This window comes from Octodon degus, unplaced genomic scaffold (genome assembly GCF_000260255.1).
Source record: "Octodon degus isolate 3935 unplaced genomic scaffold, OctDeg1.0 scaffold00067, whole genome shotgun sequence".
Lineage (NCBI taxonomy): Eukaryota > Metazoa > Chordata > Mammalia > Rodentia > Octodontidae > Octodon > Octodon degus.
In genome coordinates this window covers 2,067,652-2,081,655 of record NW_004524643.1, presented here as the reverse complement: position 1 = coordinate 2,081,655, position 14,004 = coordinate 2,067,652, and the positions used below count along the sequence as shown (strand labels likewise).

Here is a 14,004-nt window from a genome sequence, read left to right as displayed (position 1 = left end):
TTTATTTATTTGTGTGTGTGTGGCCAGCTCAGCCCACCAGGGGGCGGGGCTGGCTGGCATGTGGTGCTGGGGGATTGAACCGTGGTACCTCTGATTTGCTTAGCTTGTTCTAAGTAGGTGCTTTAGACCACTGAGCCATCTCACCAGCCCTACCTGGTATTTTTATAGGACTATAAAAAGCAGCATTCACCTGGTTTGTGGTACACACCTTAGTCACAACTACTCAGATAGGAGGATCTGAGATAGAATTACATAGCTCAGAAATTCAAGTTCAGCCTGTCAACATTGTGAGACCTGTTGCGATAGAAAAATGAATATAAGAAAGGTGCATTGTGTCATTGTTCTGCAGAGTGAAAATATGAAAACAAATGATCATAATATACCTTAAATACAAAGATGATTGCTTGAAACTTTAATAAGTAAGAAATCATTCTGTTCCAAACAAGACACCCAGTTTAAAGTAAAATGAATAGAAAAGGAAAAGTATTTTAACTTTTTTTTGAACTTTTGGGTGGAATATTCCAGAAAAGGTGTCAATTGTGAATTCATTAAAATTTTAATTAATTTTCATTATAAATGATTATATATTAACATTTGCTTATCAGGAGGATTACCCTAAATGATGTCAAGTATGTTTTTAATACATAAACACCAGTGGCTCATTAATATTTTTCTTTTTGAGGCAAGGTCTTGTTATATATTTCTTAATATTTAGTTAAAAGTTCAAGCCAGTATAGAAGTAAATGCTTTTAACCTTTAGTTTGGGTCATTCTGAACTTTTCATCAGAGATTATATAGTGAGAAGTTAAAGCTTTCACAAACACTTTACAACTATTGAATGTCTGATAAGGTCAGTGAAATCCCCTCAGGATTTATCCTGAGATCCTGTACCTCAGATTGTAGATCCTTTGTCAGTGTCAGCCATGTGGATGAGTCATGGTCATTGCTTGGCCAATGTGCTCTCTGTGAAAGCCTGAGAGAATGTTTTCTCTCCATGTGACTCTCCTTAGGCACACTACATCATTGATCACTTTCCTCTTTGTCCCCATAATCTTGATCAGAAAATTTGGGACACTACCGAGTTACGTGACATTACAGTACAAATTCTCATATGTCCTGAGTCTTAATTGGCCTTGGTAGGCTAGGGCTAAAATGTTGGCTTTCCTTGCAGCCCTCCTTTTTCTCTAATTTTGGTGTGCAAACTTAGGTTTTTAACCCTCCAGAAGAGAAGTTTATGGTTATTACCATACAGCCTAGGCTGTTAAGCTTAACCTCACTGTCTGAATATCAAACATCTTAGACATAACATGGAACAGGTATTTTTCATCAAGTATTGATATGTTGAACTTTAAGTCCCTACACAGTATGATGAAAAAACATTTAAAAATTAGAATATATTTAAAAAAATAGGCATAAGGAATTATAAAATTCTTATGTTTACACGTAAATCCAAAAATCTAACCATATACAACCTTGAAGCAGGACAGTCCCACAACATTCCTTTTCCTGTCTCCTGCCTTCATTCACCAGCCCCTTTTTGAACAGTCATCTACCTGAGAGACAGCACAGCAGCAACTGGCATGTCATGACAAGCAGCCCATATTCAGAAGACCAGAATGACAGGCCCTCCAAGTATGAACCTACTATTACAAATTGACATCTTCAGTGCAGTTGCTTAGTTCACAGGTGTCAGTATATATAGTCAGTCATGGTGAGAATCTTTCCAATTAACTGCTAGATTCAAAAATCTTCTGGAGATTCTCAGGATCATTGCCTTGCTCATCTTCTACATATAACTGTATGGCTTGTCACTGTCATGTTATCAGACCCAAAAGCAACAACTCTTGTTGCATAGGTCTTGCTTTATCTTGGTCTTAACCATCCAGCAGAAAAATATAAAACCGAAGTATAAGAAGTAAAGCCATGGTGTTATGTTGAGCTGTAGGGGACTCAACAATTTCTGACATTGCCAGTGAAGCGGAAGACCCAATACTATTGTGGACTACTGGACTGTTTTAGAATATTTTTCTGAGTTAACACACCTATAATATTCAAATAATGGAACTAAATAAAAAAAGGGGATACAGATGATTGTCCATTTTGTATCTGTGTGTTCAAAATGGTTAGGATAGATATATAGTTACATTCTCTTAATGAATAGAGGGATTTGTTCTAATAGTGTTTGTAAATAGGATATCAAGTCCACATCTTGTACAGCAATTAGCCACTAGGAAGAACGTATGCAATGTGTTAATGATTGAAACTGTCCTGCTTAAAAAAAAAAAAAAAAAAACAAACTGTTAAATGTAAACATTTTTAATTTGGCCTTATATTGCTCAAGGCCTCATCATTTTGGATAAAATTTCATGTTTTGAACTTGACTTTTCTTTTATCATGGCAAAATTCTGCTTAAATTTTTTCACTTTTATTTCTTTAGAGAAGAAAGACTGAATATGAAGGTTCCCAGAGATATGGATGATGCCAAGGCTCTAGGCAAAGTTTTATCCAAATATAAGGACACCTTTTATGTACAAGTACTTGTAGCTTATTTTGCTACATATATTTTGTATCCTTTTAATTGAAAAATGTTTTCTAGTTTTGTACAAGAAACAATGGTTTAAGGGATCTGTTGCTTAGTTATGTATCACTTTTTTGTTTTAAAACTTATAGTGTTACAATATTAAATGAAATAATGAAAAATTAAATGGCACAAATTCTCATTTAATCCTATCTCCTCAGCTTATTTTTATTTTTTAAAATTTATATATTTGGTACGGGCTCTTGCTGCATAGCTTGGACTTGTAGTGATCCTCCTTTTTGAGCCTCCCCAGTGCTGGGATTATTGGCATACCACCACACCTTGTTTCACCCAGCCAGCATGTAGTACTGGGGCTCAAACTCTGGACCTTGTGCTTGCCAAGCAGGTGCTGAGCTATATCCCCGCCCTCTTCAGCTTATTTTTATTTCTGAATATCTTACCAGGGTTTTTGATTTGTATTGTGCTTATTTCATTTATCAGATGTTTTCCTCTATAGTTTAGGATGTTTTTCTATTTTTTAAAAATTGCTACTTACATTATTAATTTGAATTACTTGTTATCTGTTTTTACAAGTATTTCCTTAGTTTTAGAAGTGTAAAAATTTTTTTTGCTATTATAGATGTTGTCTTATGAATCTCCTCCAATAGTTTTTTTCTTTTTAAGATAGGGTTTCACCGTGCAGTTCAGGCTGGCCTTGAACTTGTAGCAATCCTTCTGGCTTATCCTCCCCAGCACTGGGATCACAGGTGCTGTCTGGGATTGCAGGCGTGAGCCACCACACTTGGTCTCTGAGGCCGCCTCAGCCCGTGGGAGGGCGGGTTTTGGCATAGCCTATGGTGCTGGGATCAAACTGTATCCCCGAGCTTGCCTAAGAAGGTGCTTTAGTCTGCTGAGCTATCTCTCACCAGCCCCTTCAAGTTCTTGATAATGTATTTCTTTTTTCTTTTAATTTTTGGTCTTTTTGAGATGGGGTCTTGCTTTGCAGTTCAGGCTGGCCTTGAGCTTGCTTTGTAGCCCAGGCTGGGCGCAGAGATCTTCCTTTCCCAACCTCCTGAATGCTGGGATTGCAGGCATGTGCTGCTATGCTATGCCCAGCTCTTTTTTCTTTTTTTAAGAGAGGAAATTTACCTAGCTTACAGTTTGTGGAGGTCTCATTCTGTTGTTGGCTGGCTCCAAGGCAGAGTGCATGGCAGAGGAGAAATCGTTTACGGGAGACAGAAGACACAAAAGCAAGAGGCAAGACCCCAGCTCTTTTTTTTTTTAAGAAATATATTTTACCAAGCAGAAGTACATCCCCTTATACACACCACTAGGACTGGGGATTGAACACAGGGTCTTCACACTGAGCTACATCTTAAGTTTTTCTTCTTTTTTTTTTTTTAATTTTAATTTTGTGACAGGTCTTATTAAGTTGCTTGGGCTAAGCTGGAACTTTTGATCCCCCTACCTTAACCTCCCAGAGTGTCACCACATCTAATTCAGCTTTTTTCTTTCTATATTATTTTCACATTGCTTATGTTATTGATGACTAACTTCTAGTTTGTATACTTCAGTTTTCTTTATGGATTTTTGTATCTTTTATTCTATTTGTTTAGTATCTTTTCTTATGTAACATATTTTCAAAATTTTGTTTAAAAGACATTAATTGCTGATATTGTGAAAATAATCGATATTCTTTTAAAATCAGCTTTTAGGCTGGGTGTGATGGTGCATGCTTATGATCCCAGCACTTGGGAGACTGAGGCAACAGGATTGCCCTGAGTTCAAAGCCAGTATGTAGTATATAGTGAGAACTCTGTCTCAAATAGCAGAATGTTAATTACAAATATTAGGAATGTGTTTATTATTTCCAAATCTATTTTATTTAAAATTTTAAGTAAATGTTGGTTAATGCTGTCAATTTAGATTATATATTGTTACTATTTGATGAATATGATTTTATATGTGACATTTTTATGATAATGTTTAAATTTTCTTACAGCAGTCTATTTTATTTATTTTTGTATTTAGGACATGATCTACAGGGTCTCATTGTGTAGATTAGACTCGTAGTGATCCTCCTGTTTTCAGCCTCCCAAGCGCTGGGATTACAGGCGCACTCCATTATGCCCAATCTCAATTGCGGTCTCAGCGCCGGTTGGCATGGCACGCCAGGGATCAGACCCTGGCTGCTGTGCTCTGCCTGAGCAGGTGCTTTAGTGCTCTGAGTTATCTGACTGGCCCTCAATTTTCTTACAATGTTCTACCTACACTTTTGAATTTAAATTATAATTTTTAAACTTGGTGAGCAAAGGAAAGTACTTTGTGGCAGGGCACATAACAGTGTTTTAATTTCATGAAGAGCTACTTGATGGAAGGTGAGCCCCATACGGCTTTGAAGTTTAATGCGGGCACATTAGAAGTAAACAGGAGCACCTATAACCAAGTTAACTAACACAACCTTGGGGTAGTATACCAAGCATGTTGTCATTTCAGAATGCGATCAGAAACTGGCTGTGGCGGCACATAGCTGTGAGCCCAGCGCTTGGAAAGCTGCTGCTCCTGCACTGTGAGTGTTAAGGCCAGCCCGGGCCACTCGGCAGACATGTGCACTGAATCCAACAGTGCATGTACTTGCACATCTTCAGTAGGATTTAATTTCAAATTCTTTTGAATTCTTTTTTATGTTATATTCCATTTTAAAACTCTAGCTTTCATGTATTTAACCAGTTTCTTGAAGTAATCTCATGCTTTGAGTATCCAAAACAACTGTTTTCAGCTGGAGTAATGAGAAAGCCTAGATAGAGTTCATTGTCTAGGCTCAGCCTAGACAAAGCCCATCTGGAGCAGAGCTCCCAGTGGAGCTCCCAGCAGGGGCCTGCGTTGCTAGGAAGTGATCTGCAGGCCTGTTCAGCTCAGCAGAGAGAAAAGGGGGGGGGGGCTGAGAAGCAAGGCTAGGGGTCTGGCAGCTGTGCTCCCACAGCACAGGGCTTGGGCTAACAGGCTGAGGAGTGTAGAGTATTTATTTGGTACCAAACAGTCATTGAAGATTTTTTTTCCCCCTTTTGTCTTTTTTTTTTTTTTTTTTTCTTCTTCTGTATTTTAGGGAAGGGTCTACAGGTGTTCAGGGTCTCACTACTACATTGGACTCGAAGTGATCCGCCTGCTTACAGTCTCCCAAGAGCTGGGATTACAGGCATGTGCCACCATGCTTCAGTCCCCATTGCTGTCTCAGTGTGCCCCAGGGCTGGGGCTAGCACAGGAGGCCCCTGCCCCTGCCTCTGCTTAATCCACTGAGCTATTTTGCCCACCCTTCCTTTTGTCTTTTTGAGATAGGGTTTCACTATGCAGTTCAGTCTGGCCTTTAATTCACTGTAGTCTAGACTGGTCTCAGCCTTCCAAGTGCTGGGATTACGTGCGTGTGCCACCACTCCTGACCTGGAGAGGTTTATTTTGAGTTAATTTGTAGAGGTTTCAGTCCATAGTCCACAGAGCAGCATCACAGAGGGTAGGAAGCAGAGAAGGTGGAGGGACATATACTGTGGCAGGCCAAGCTGCAGTGATCCATCTCTTTCAGTAGGCTGTACCTTTCAGCAGCACACCCAGCTGTACATCTATCCATGGACTAATCCAGCATCACAACTCGTGGTCGACTTACCACCCCAAAGCCCAACTATAAGGCTTTGTGGGGACATCTAGACCAAAGTTGTAACACCTGTATTTTAATATTTGAAACATATACAAAAGTAGAGAAATTCTTTTTGTTGTTCATTTGTACTTATTTATATTTTGTCTTTTTTTTGGAACCAGGGATTGAGCTCAGGTCCTTGCACTTTCCAGGCAAGCGCTTATTCTACTGAGCCATCTCCCCAGCCCCTATAGTTTGTCTTTTTGAAGATGGTATTTTACTATGTAGTTCAGGGTGGTCTTAAACTCAGTGTTTAGTCCAGACTACCCTCTGTCTCCAGCGATCCTCGTTCCTCAGCCTCCTGAAAGCTGGGAGTACAGACATGCCCACCACTCTAGCTGTGTTTTGTTTTTTTGAGACAGACTCCTGCCACAGTTTCCTAAGTGCTATAATTACAGGTGTGTACCACCACGTTTGGCACTCTTGATCCTTTTTTATTTTCTTGTGGTACCAGGGATTGAATTTAGGACCTTGCACTTGTGAGGCAAGCACTTATTCTATTGAGCTATCTCCCTGGCCCTTGATCCTTTTTTAAATGCTTTTAATTGCTGTAAATTTTATAGTTAAATGTAAAATAATTATACCTTATATATACCAAGATTTCTACCAAAATCATGGTTTCTAAGAATAATTGGGAGTACATCAAATGCATTAGAGAATTTTTTTTTGCGGAACCGGGGATTGAACTCAGGCCCTTGTGCTTGCCAGGGAAGTGCTTATTCCACTGAGCCATCTCCTTGGCCCCTAGTATGTTATTTAAAAGATGGTTGAAGATTTATTTTTGTCACATTGCACAATTCCTTTCTTTCTGGGATGTGTTGGATATTTATTTGTCTTGATCTTTCTTTTAGTAGCAGAATTTTATTAGCATTATAGTTATTTGCAATATATTGTATTTTTGTATTCAGTAAATGATCAACTTAGGGTTGAAGGCATTGCAGCTGAAGGATCATATTTTTAAATTACATTTGGATATAATTTTATCTTTTAAAGAGTTGAACATTCTTAATTTAAAAAGTAAAAAACCCAAAATGCTCCAAAATCCAAGTCAAGTAAAAATAGTGTATAAAATTAACTGAAGATTATGTGTAAAAGATATGAAATCTAAATAACTGTTGACTTTAGACTTCTTCCCATCTCAAAGACATTGTGTGCATGCTGCCTGTGTTCCAGAACCCGTGAAGTTCACAGTCCAATGTACTTCTAGTCCCTAGCGTTTTACATAGGAGATACTCAGCAAGTATTAAAATATGGACATGCTCTCATTAGCGTGATTTCTGTGCTTACATTTGTTATGAAATGTTGGGTTTGTCTTTTAAAAATTCCATTTGATTGTGTTCTAATCCTTAATTTAGAAGTTAACAGCTTGCAAACATTTGCTATTCCAGGCTCTATATTTCTCAGCATTCTCTCAGGGTTCCTGTATCCCTTTCCACTAGCCTTGTTTCTTGTTTGTTTGGTAAGTATATATAATTAATTGGGAGAATGGAAAAAATATCTCTAAGATAAGGAGAACAATACTGTCATCCTAGTCCCATCAGTCTAGTAAGTTTGTTTAAGAGCAGTTGATGTTCAATGAGGAGGTGTTTATTTTTCTCCCCAAAATGGTATTACACAAATGTAAGTGTATTTATAAGCTCTTTTAGCCTTTGTTGCCTCCCCCCCCCCCCAAGATCGGCTTTGTTTATGTAGTTCAGACTGGCTTTGAACTCATTGTGTAGCCCAGACTGTGTTGACCCTGTGGCAGTCCTCAGCATCCCAGATGCTGAGATTGCAGATGTGTACCACAATGCCTGACTCCTGTGTTTTATAACCTGGACAGTCTAATAAGAGTTTTGGTGCATACATGATTTAAGTCCCAGTGCTGGGGTAGTGTTTTTAGGCAGAGCATTGAAAAACTTGGGTTTTTTGTTTTTTTGCCATACTGGGGATTGAATTCAGGCCCTTGTGCTTGCCAGGCAAGCACTTATTCTACTGAGCTATCTCCCCACCCCAAAAACTTGGTTCTTAAAGTTATATTCTTACATTAAAGTCTAGCAGTAACTATTTGGATATAGTCTCTTAAGTTTAATTGCAAATGCCAGTTTGTTTAATTGGTATCATTTGAATTACAGTTTGGCCTAAGAAAGGACTACATCAAATGAGTTCTGTGCACAAGAGGTGCAGAGTATCCTCCCTGTCCCCTGAAGTAAACTAGTCCAGCTTTTCCTCTGGGAATACATTCGTGTGATTAGGATGGGCCAGTGTGAAGTACTCACAGCTCCTGTTGTTTTCCAGTGTTCTGGACTTGGTGCCTCATTCTGCTACATGCTGTCCTATTTAGTTGGTCGACCAGTTGTGTACAAATACCTAACAGAGAAAGCAGTCAAATGGTCACAGCAGGTAAATACATGTTATTGTTGTTTGTTTTGTTTTTTGAGAAGGTCTTGCAGTGTTGGCCATACTGGCCTCAAACTCCTGGGATCCTGAGTAGCTGGAATTACAGATGTGTGCCACTGGGCCAGGATTTGTTTTTTACTTTTTTTTTTTTTTTGAACCAGGGATTGAACTCAGGCCCTTGTGCTTGCCAGGGAAGCTCTTACTCTACTGAGCCATCTCCCCGGCCCCTCCTTTTTATTTATTTATTTTTATTTATTTTTGTTGTTGTTTTTTGTTTTTTGTTTTTAATTTTTATTTATTTATTCATTGTGTGTGTGTGTGGCCAGCTCAGCCCACCAGGGGGCGGGGCTGGCTGGCATGTGGTGCTGGGGGATTGAACCGCGGTCCCTGTGCTTTGCCAAGCTTGTTCCAAGTAGGTGCTTTAGACCACTGAGCCATCTCTCCAGCCCCATTTTTTTTTTTTTTTTTTTTTTTTTGGTGGAACCGGGGATTGAACTCAGGCCCTTGAGCTTGCCAGGGAAGCGCTTATTCCACTGATCCATCTCCCCCTCCTCCTTTTTAAATTATGTGATAAAGCTTTGGTTAGCTAATTGGGAGTTCGGTCTATAATCCCTGAGTAAATTTTATATTAATTTATGTCTACATAAATTTGTACATTAAGGTAACACAAATAATTAAGCTTTATAAAATTAACTCAGATAAAAGCAATTATGTTTTGACCAAAATAACATCTTGTCATATGTAAAAATAATTGTGTTAATAATTTTTATAGTTTTTTTGTCTTTGTTGTTGCTCTTTATTTTTTGGTCTTTTTGGGACAGGTCTCACTATACAGTTCAGGCTGGCCTTGAGCTCACTTTGTAGCCCAGGCTGGCCTCAGATTTGTAGTGATCATCCTGCCTTAGCCTACTCCTCCAGAGTACTGAGATTATTGGCATGCACCAACATGCCTGGCTCTGTTGTTGCTTGTTATGTCCCACTTGACTTGGGACTTGGTATGTAGCACAGGCTGGCTTCAAACTCTTAGTGATCCTAAGAGCTGGGGTAATAGGTGTGCACCCATCATGCTAGATGCAGTATTAATAATTTTACATACAAATTTTCAGTTTTTTGCATCTGTAATGATTGTTTTATCTTTTTTTTTTCTCCCTTATATGCTAGGGAAAATCCCTCACTCATGGAAAGCACACTAGCACTGAGTTACATCCCAGGTCTCTCCATGATAATTTTAGTTCTTTATCTTAGTAAATTCAGTCAATACAAAAGCCAATGTTACTATGAACGTATCCTCATTATTAGGTACTTGATTGGTTGTGTTGCTGTTTTACTTTTTTTTTCTTGTACTGGGGATTGAACTCAGGGCCTTGAGCTTGCCAGGCAGGTGCTTATGCTGCTGAGCTATCTCCCCAGCCCCCGTGTTGCTGTTGATGCAGCATACTTGCAGGGTACTGAAGACCTGCACTAGCCAACTCTTCTGATGCATTTCCCAGGGGAGGGACTGTACTGCAGCCAGGAACCTGATGGAGCCGGGCAGCAACAGATATGAGACACCATGCAGAATGAATTCAGGAGCATTGCTGGGACAATCCAAAGAAATAGGTTTCATGGGAATTTGAGAGATTATCCTATTTTATAAGTTAGAAAATTAGGGCTAGGGAGATAGTTCAGTAGAAGGGCCTGAGTTCAATCGCCGGTTCCACAAAAAAAAAAAAAAAAAAAAAAAAGAAAGTTAGGAAATAGCTTGCGGAGCTAGCTTGGTGGTCTAAGTACCTGTCTGACAAGCTGAAAACCAGGCATGGTGGGTCATACCTTAATCCAAGCACTGGGAGGATCACTGAGTCTGAGCTGTCTAGTGAGACACTATACCACATAAATAAATAAATGTGATTTTAAAAAAAAAAAAGCAAAAATTAGTTATACTGATAAATTCTGAAATATCAGAGTTGGACATGATGGTACATGCCTGTAATCCCAGCACTTGGGAGGCTAAGGCAGGAGGATCACCATGAGTTTGAGGCCTCAAAAAAAAAATCAGTGGCCAGGGAGATGATGGTTCAGTATAATAAGCACTGACCTGGTAAGCACAAGGGCCTGGGTTCAATCCCCGGTTCTGAAAAAAAATGCTTGTTGTAAAAAAAAAAACAAAAAAATCAGGAGTGATAAATCGAAATATGTTGTTTTATATTAAGCAACTTATTTTCAGGATTGGCTTTGTCTAATACTAATATTCTTTTTTTCCCCTTATGACAGGTTGAACGTCATAGAGAACATCTCATTAACTACATTATATTTTTGAGAATAACACCATTTCTGCCTAATTGGTTTATTAATATTACATCTCCTGTGATAAACGTGCCATTGAAAGTTTTTTTTATTGGCACTTTTTTAGGTAAGTCCTTTGAATCACGCTGAGTTAGGGCTCATTGTGTACACACCCAGCAGCATTTAGCTGGCCTGGGTCTCATGCTTCTTGTACCCTGCCAGGGCCATATAGGACTCTTGGGCACAAAGCCTGACCTGTGTACATAGATACTCCGCAATATTTGTGCATTGCATTAAGTGTTTTGGTGTTAACTCTTAACAGTGGAACCCTATTGGATATTGTTTTAATAATACAGGATTAAATGAAACTTTTTACCCAGTGCTAGGGATCAAAGCTGTGGGCTTACATATGCTGTGCAAGTGCTCTGTCACTGTGCTATGTCCCCAGTCCTCTGAACTTTTGAACTCCAAACTTGCCTTCAAGTGGAGAGAAAAAACAACTAAGTTGCTGTTTTTAAAGTTTTTTTCTTTGTCATCTAAGTATGAAATATTGAACTTTTTTTGCAGAGGGGACCAGGGATTGATCTCATGACCTTAGACCTGCCAGGCAGGCACTTAAACTGCTGAGCTATTTCCCTAGTCCTTTTGAATTTTAATTTTCAGAGAATTGATCCCAGTTTTCATTTTATGGAAATCAACATTTATTAGGGAAAACAGAATCAGCTTTGTGTGTGTGTGTGTGTGTGTGTGTGTGTGTGTGTGTGTGTAGTGATTTGAGACAGGGTCTCCTTAGGTAGTTCAGACTGGTCCTGAACTCGCTGTGTAGCCCATCCTCCTGCCTCAGCCTCCTGAATGCTGGAATTATAGATGTGCTTTCCAAACCACACCTGGCTAGAATCAACATGCTTACTTTCAAGGCACAGATCCTTGATTCTGAAATTAATCAATGGACAGAAAGATTAATTTATATATTTTATAAAATCTTGTATGTTGTATGTATATGTTTTTTGGTGGAGTGATGGATATTTTTGTTTTGCTCTACTAGTGATGGATCTCAGGAACTTTTCACTGAGCTCCATCTCCAACCTACCCCCACTCTCCCTTAATATTTTGAGCGGATATGGTTGATGCATGCCTATTATCCTGGCAGTTGGGAGGCTGAGGCTGAAAGATTGCCATGGGTTTGAGGCCAATTTGAACTGTCAGAAACGCTCAAAAAAAAAAAAAAAAAAAGTTGAGACAGGTTCTCACTAAGTTACTAAATTGCCCAGTTTAGGCTCAAACTTGTGATTCTCCTCTCTCCCTCTGAGGCACGCCTATCTGGCTGAATTCTTGTGGTTCTTTAGTAAATGATTTCTTTCTTTCTAGTTTAAATGGAATTGTTGCAATACAAAAAGCCTCTCAGGGAGCCCGGCAGCGGCTGGGTGGCACAGCGCCTGGGTTTAAGCCCCTGAGCAGTGCTTTAGTCTGTTGAGCTATCTGGTTGGCCTGCTGTATTTTTTTTTTTTTCTTACATCTTTATTTTATAAGTAAAATAGCTAGGAGTTCTGTATCTTATTTTTTTATTTTTATTTTTTATTTTTTTATCTTATTTTTTTAGATAGGGCCTTGCTATGTAGTTTAGGCTGACCTTGAACTCACTAGGTGGCCCAAGCTGGCCTTGAACTCAAGTACTTTTTTTAATAGCCTCCTATTTTCATTTCGGTGTATATTCTTTCTTTCCTTCCTTCCTTCCTTTCTTTCTTGCTTGCCTGCTTGCTTGGTCTCTGCTATGTAGCTTGGATTTGTAGTGATCTTCCTGTCTCAGCCTCCCCAACACTGGGATTATAGACATTCATCACCATGCTCGGTTTCAGGGCCAGCATGGTGTGTGGTACTGGGGATAGAACCCAGGTCCTGTGCTTGCCAGGCAGGCGCTTAGACCACCGAGCTATCTCCCTAGCCCAATAGCTTTAAATTGTTAATGGTCTTTTTTTTTTTTTTTTTAAATTTTATTTATTTATTTATATGTGTGTGTGTGTGTGTGTGTGTGTGGCCAGCTCAGCCCACCAGGGGGCGGGACTGGCTGGCATGTGGTGCTGGGGGATTGAACCGCGGTCCCTGTGTTTTGCTAAGCTTGTTCTAAGTAGGTGCTTTAGACCACTGAGCCATCTCACCAGCCCTGTTAATGGTCTTTTATCTAAAATGGCAGGAGCTGTGTTTTCCTAAAAGAAATTTTGTGCACATAGAAATTTCTAATTCATAATAACAATTTGGTTTTCACTGTGTTTTTGTGTTTTATTTTAGGTGTTGCACCTCCCTCTTTTGTAGCAATTAAGGCAGGAACAACGTTGTACCAGCTGACGACAGCAGGGGAAGCTGTTTCCTGGAACTCAGTATTTATTTTGATGGTTTTGGCTGTTCTTTCTATCCTTCCAGCCATTTTCCAAAAAAAACTGAAACAAAAATTTGAGTGAAAAGTTACCTAGGTTTTAAATATCCCATATCATCATCATCATCATCATCATCATCATCATCATCATCATCATCATCATCATCATCTCAGGATTAGCAGATGCATCCATTTGTGATTTTTCTTTTCTTGTTTCTGTTTTCCAGTGGTGGGGATCAAACCCAGAGCCTTGTGCATGCTAGGCAAGTTTTCTACCACTGAACTGTATGCCCATCCTCTTTGTGCTTTTATTTTTTATTTTTTATTTTTTTCGGAACTGGGGATTGAACTCAGGCCCTTGCGCTTGCCAGGGAAGCGCTTATTCCACTGAGCCATCTCCCCGGCCCCTTTCTTTGTGCTTTTAAATCACCTCTTCACTAATTGAAACAAAAATTTGTGAATAAAATTCTCATCAGTTAAAATAATTAAGAGGCGAAGGGGAGAAGAAAGTAAAGCTGGAAATTCATGTACTATGAAAAATGCTGTCACAGCAGTTACAATAGACATATTACTGTACCAAAGGAGCTTACGTAGAAACTGAGTAGTGGTGAATGAAACTGTCCAACTGGTACTTTCAATTTAATATTTTCCTCTCATATCTAATAACTAAAATAGAAAGTGATGTAGTTCTTACTGTTAGCCTTCTTTCAGAGCATATAAATGGATGGGTTAACTAAAGCCTAAACAAGATTTACATTTTCATTCTTTATCTTTGAAGTAATTTAT

The 14,004-nt window shown here is 39.0% G+C and overlaps 1 protein-coding gene across 4 annotated transcripts in view; it reads left to right on the top strand.

Annotated features, from left to right (window-relative positions):
- Tmem41b (transmembrane protein 41B) overlaps positions 1-13,417 on the top strand; it is a 25,547-nt gene extending 12,130 nt beyond the window's left edge. For all 4 annotated transcript variants that reach the window (XM_023719259.1, XM_023719257.1, XM_023719258.1 and 1 more), the window contains 5 exons: positions 2,438-2,566; positions 7,572-7,665; positions 8,484-8,588; positions 10,836-10,974; positions 13,134-13,417. In XM_023719259.1, the coding sequence (XP_023575027.1) occupies positions 2,438-2,566; positions 7,572-7,665; positions 8,484-8,588; positions 10,836-10,974; positions 13,134-13,303 (637 nt within the window). In that variant the 3' untranslated portion in view covers positions 13,304-13,417. The remainder of the gene's footprint in view (positions 1-2,437; positions 2,567-7,571; positions 7,666-8,483; positions 8,589-10,835; positions 10,975-13,133) is intronic.
- The last annotated feature ends 587 nt before the right edge of the window (positions 13,418-14,004 follow it).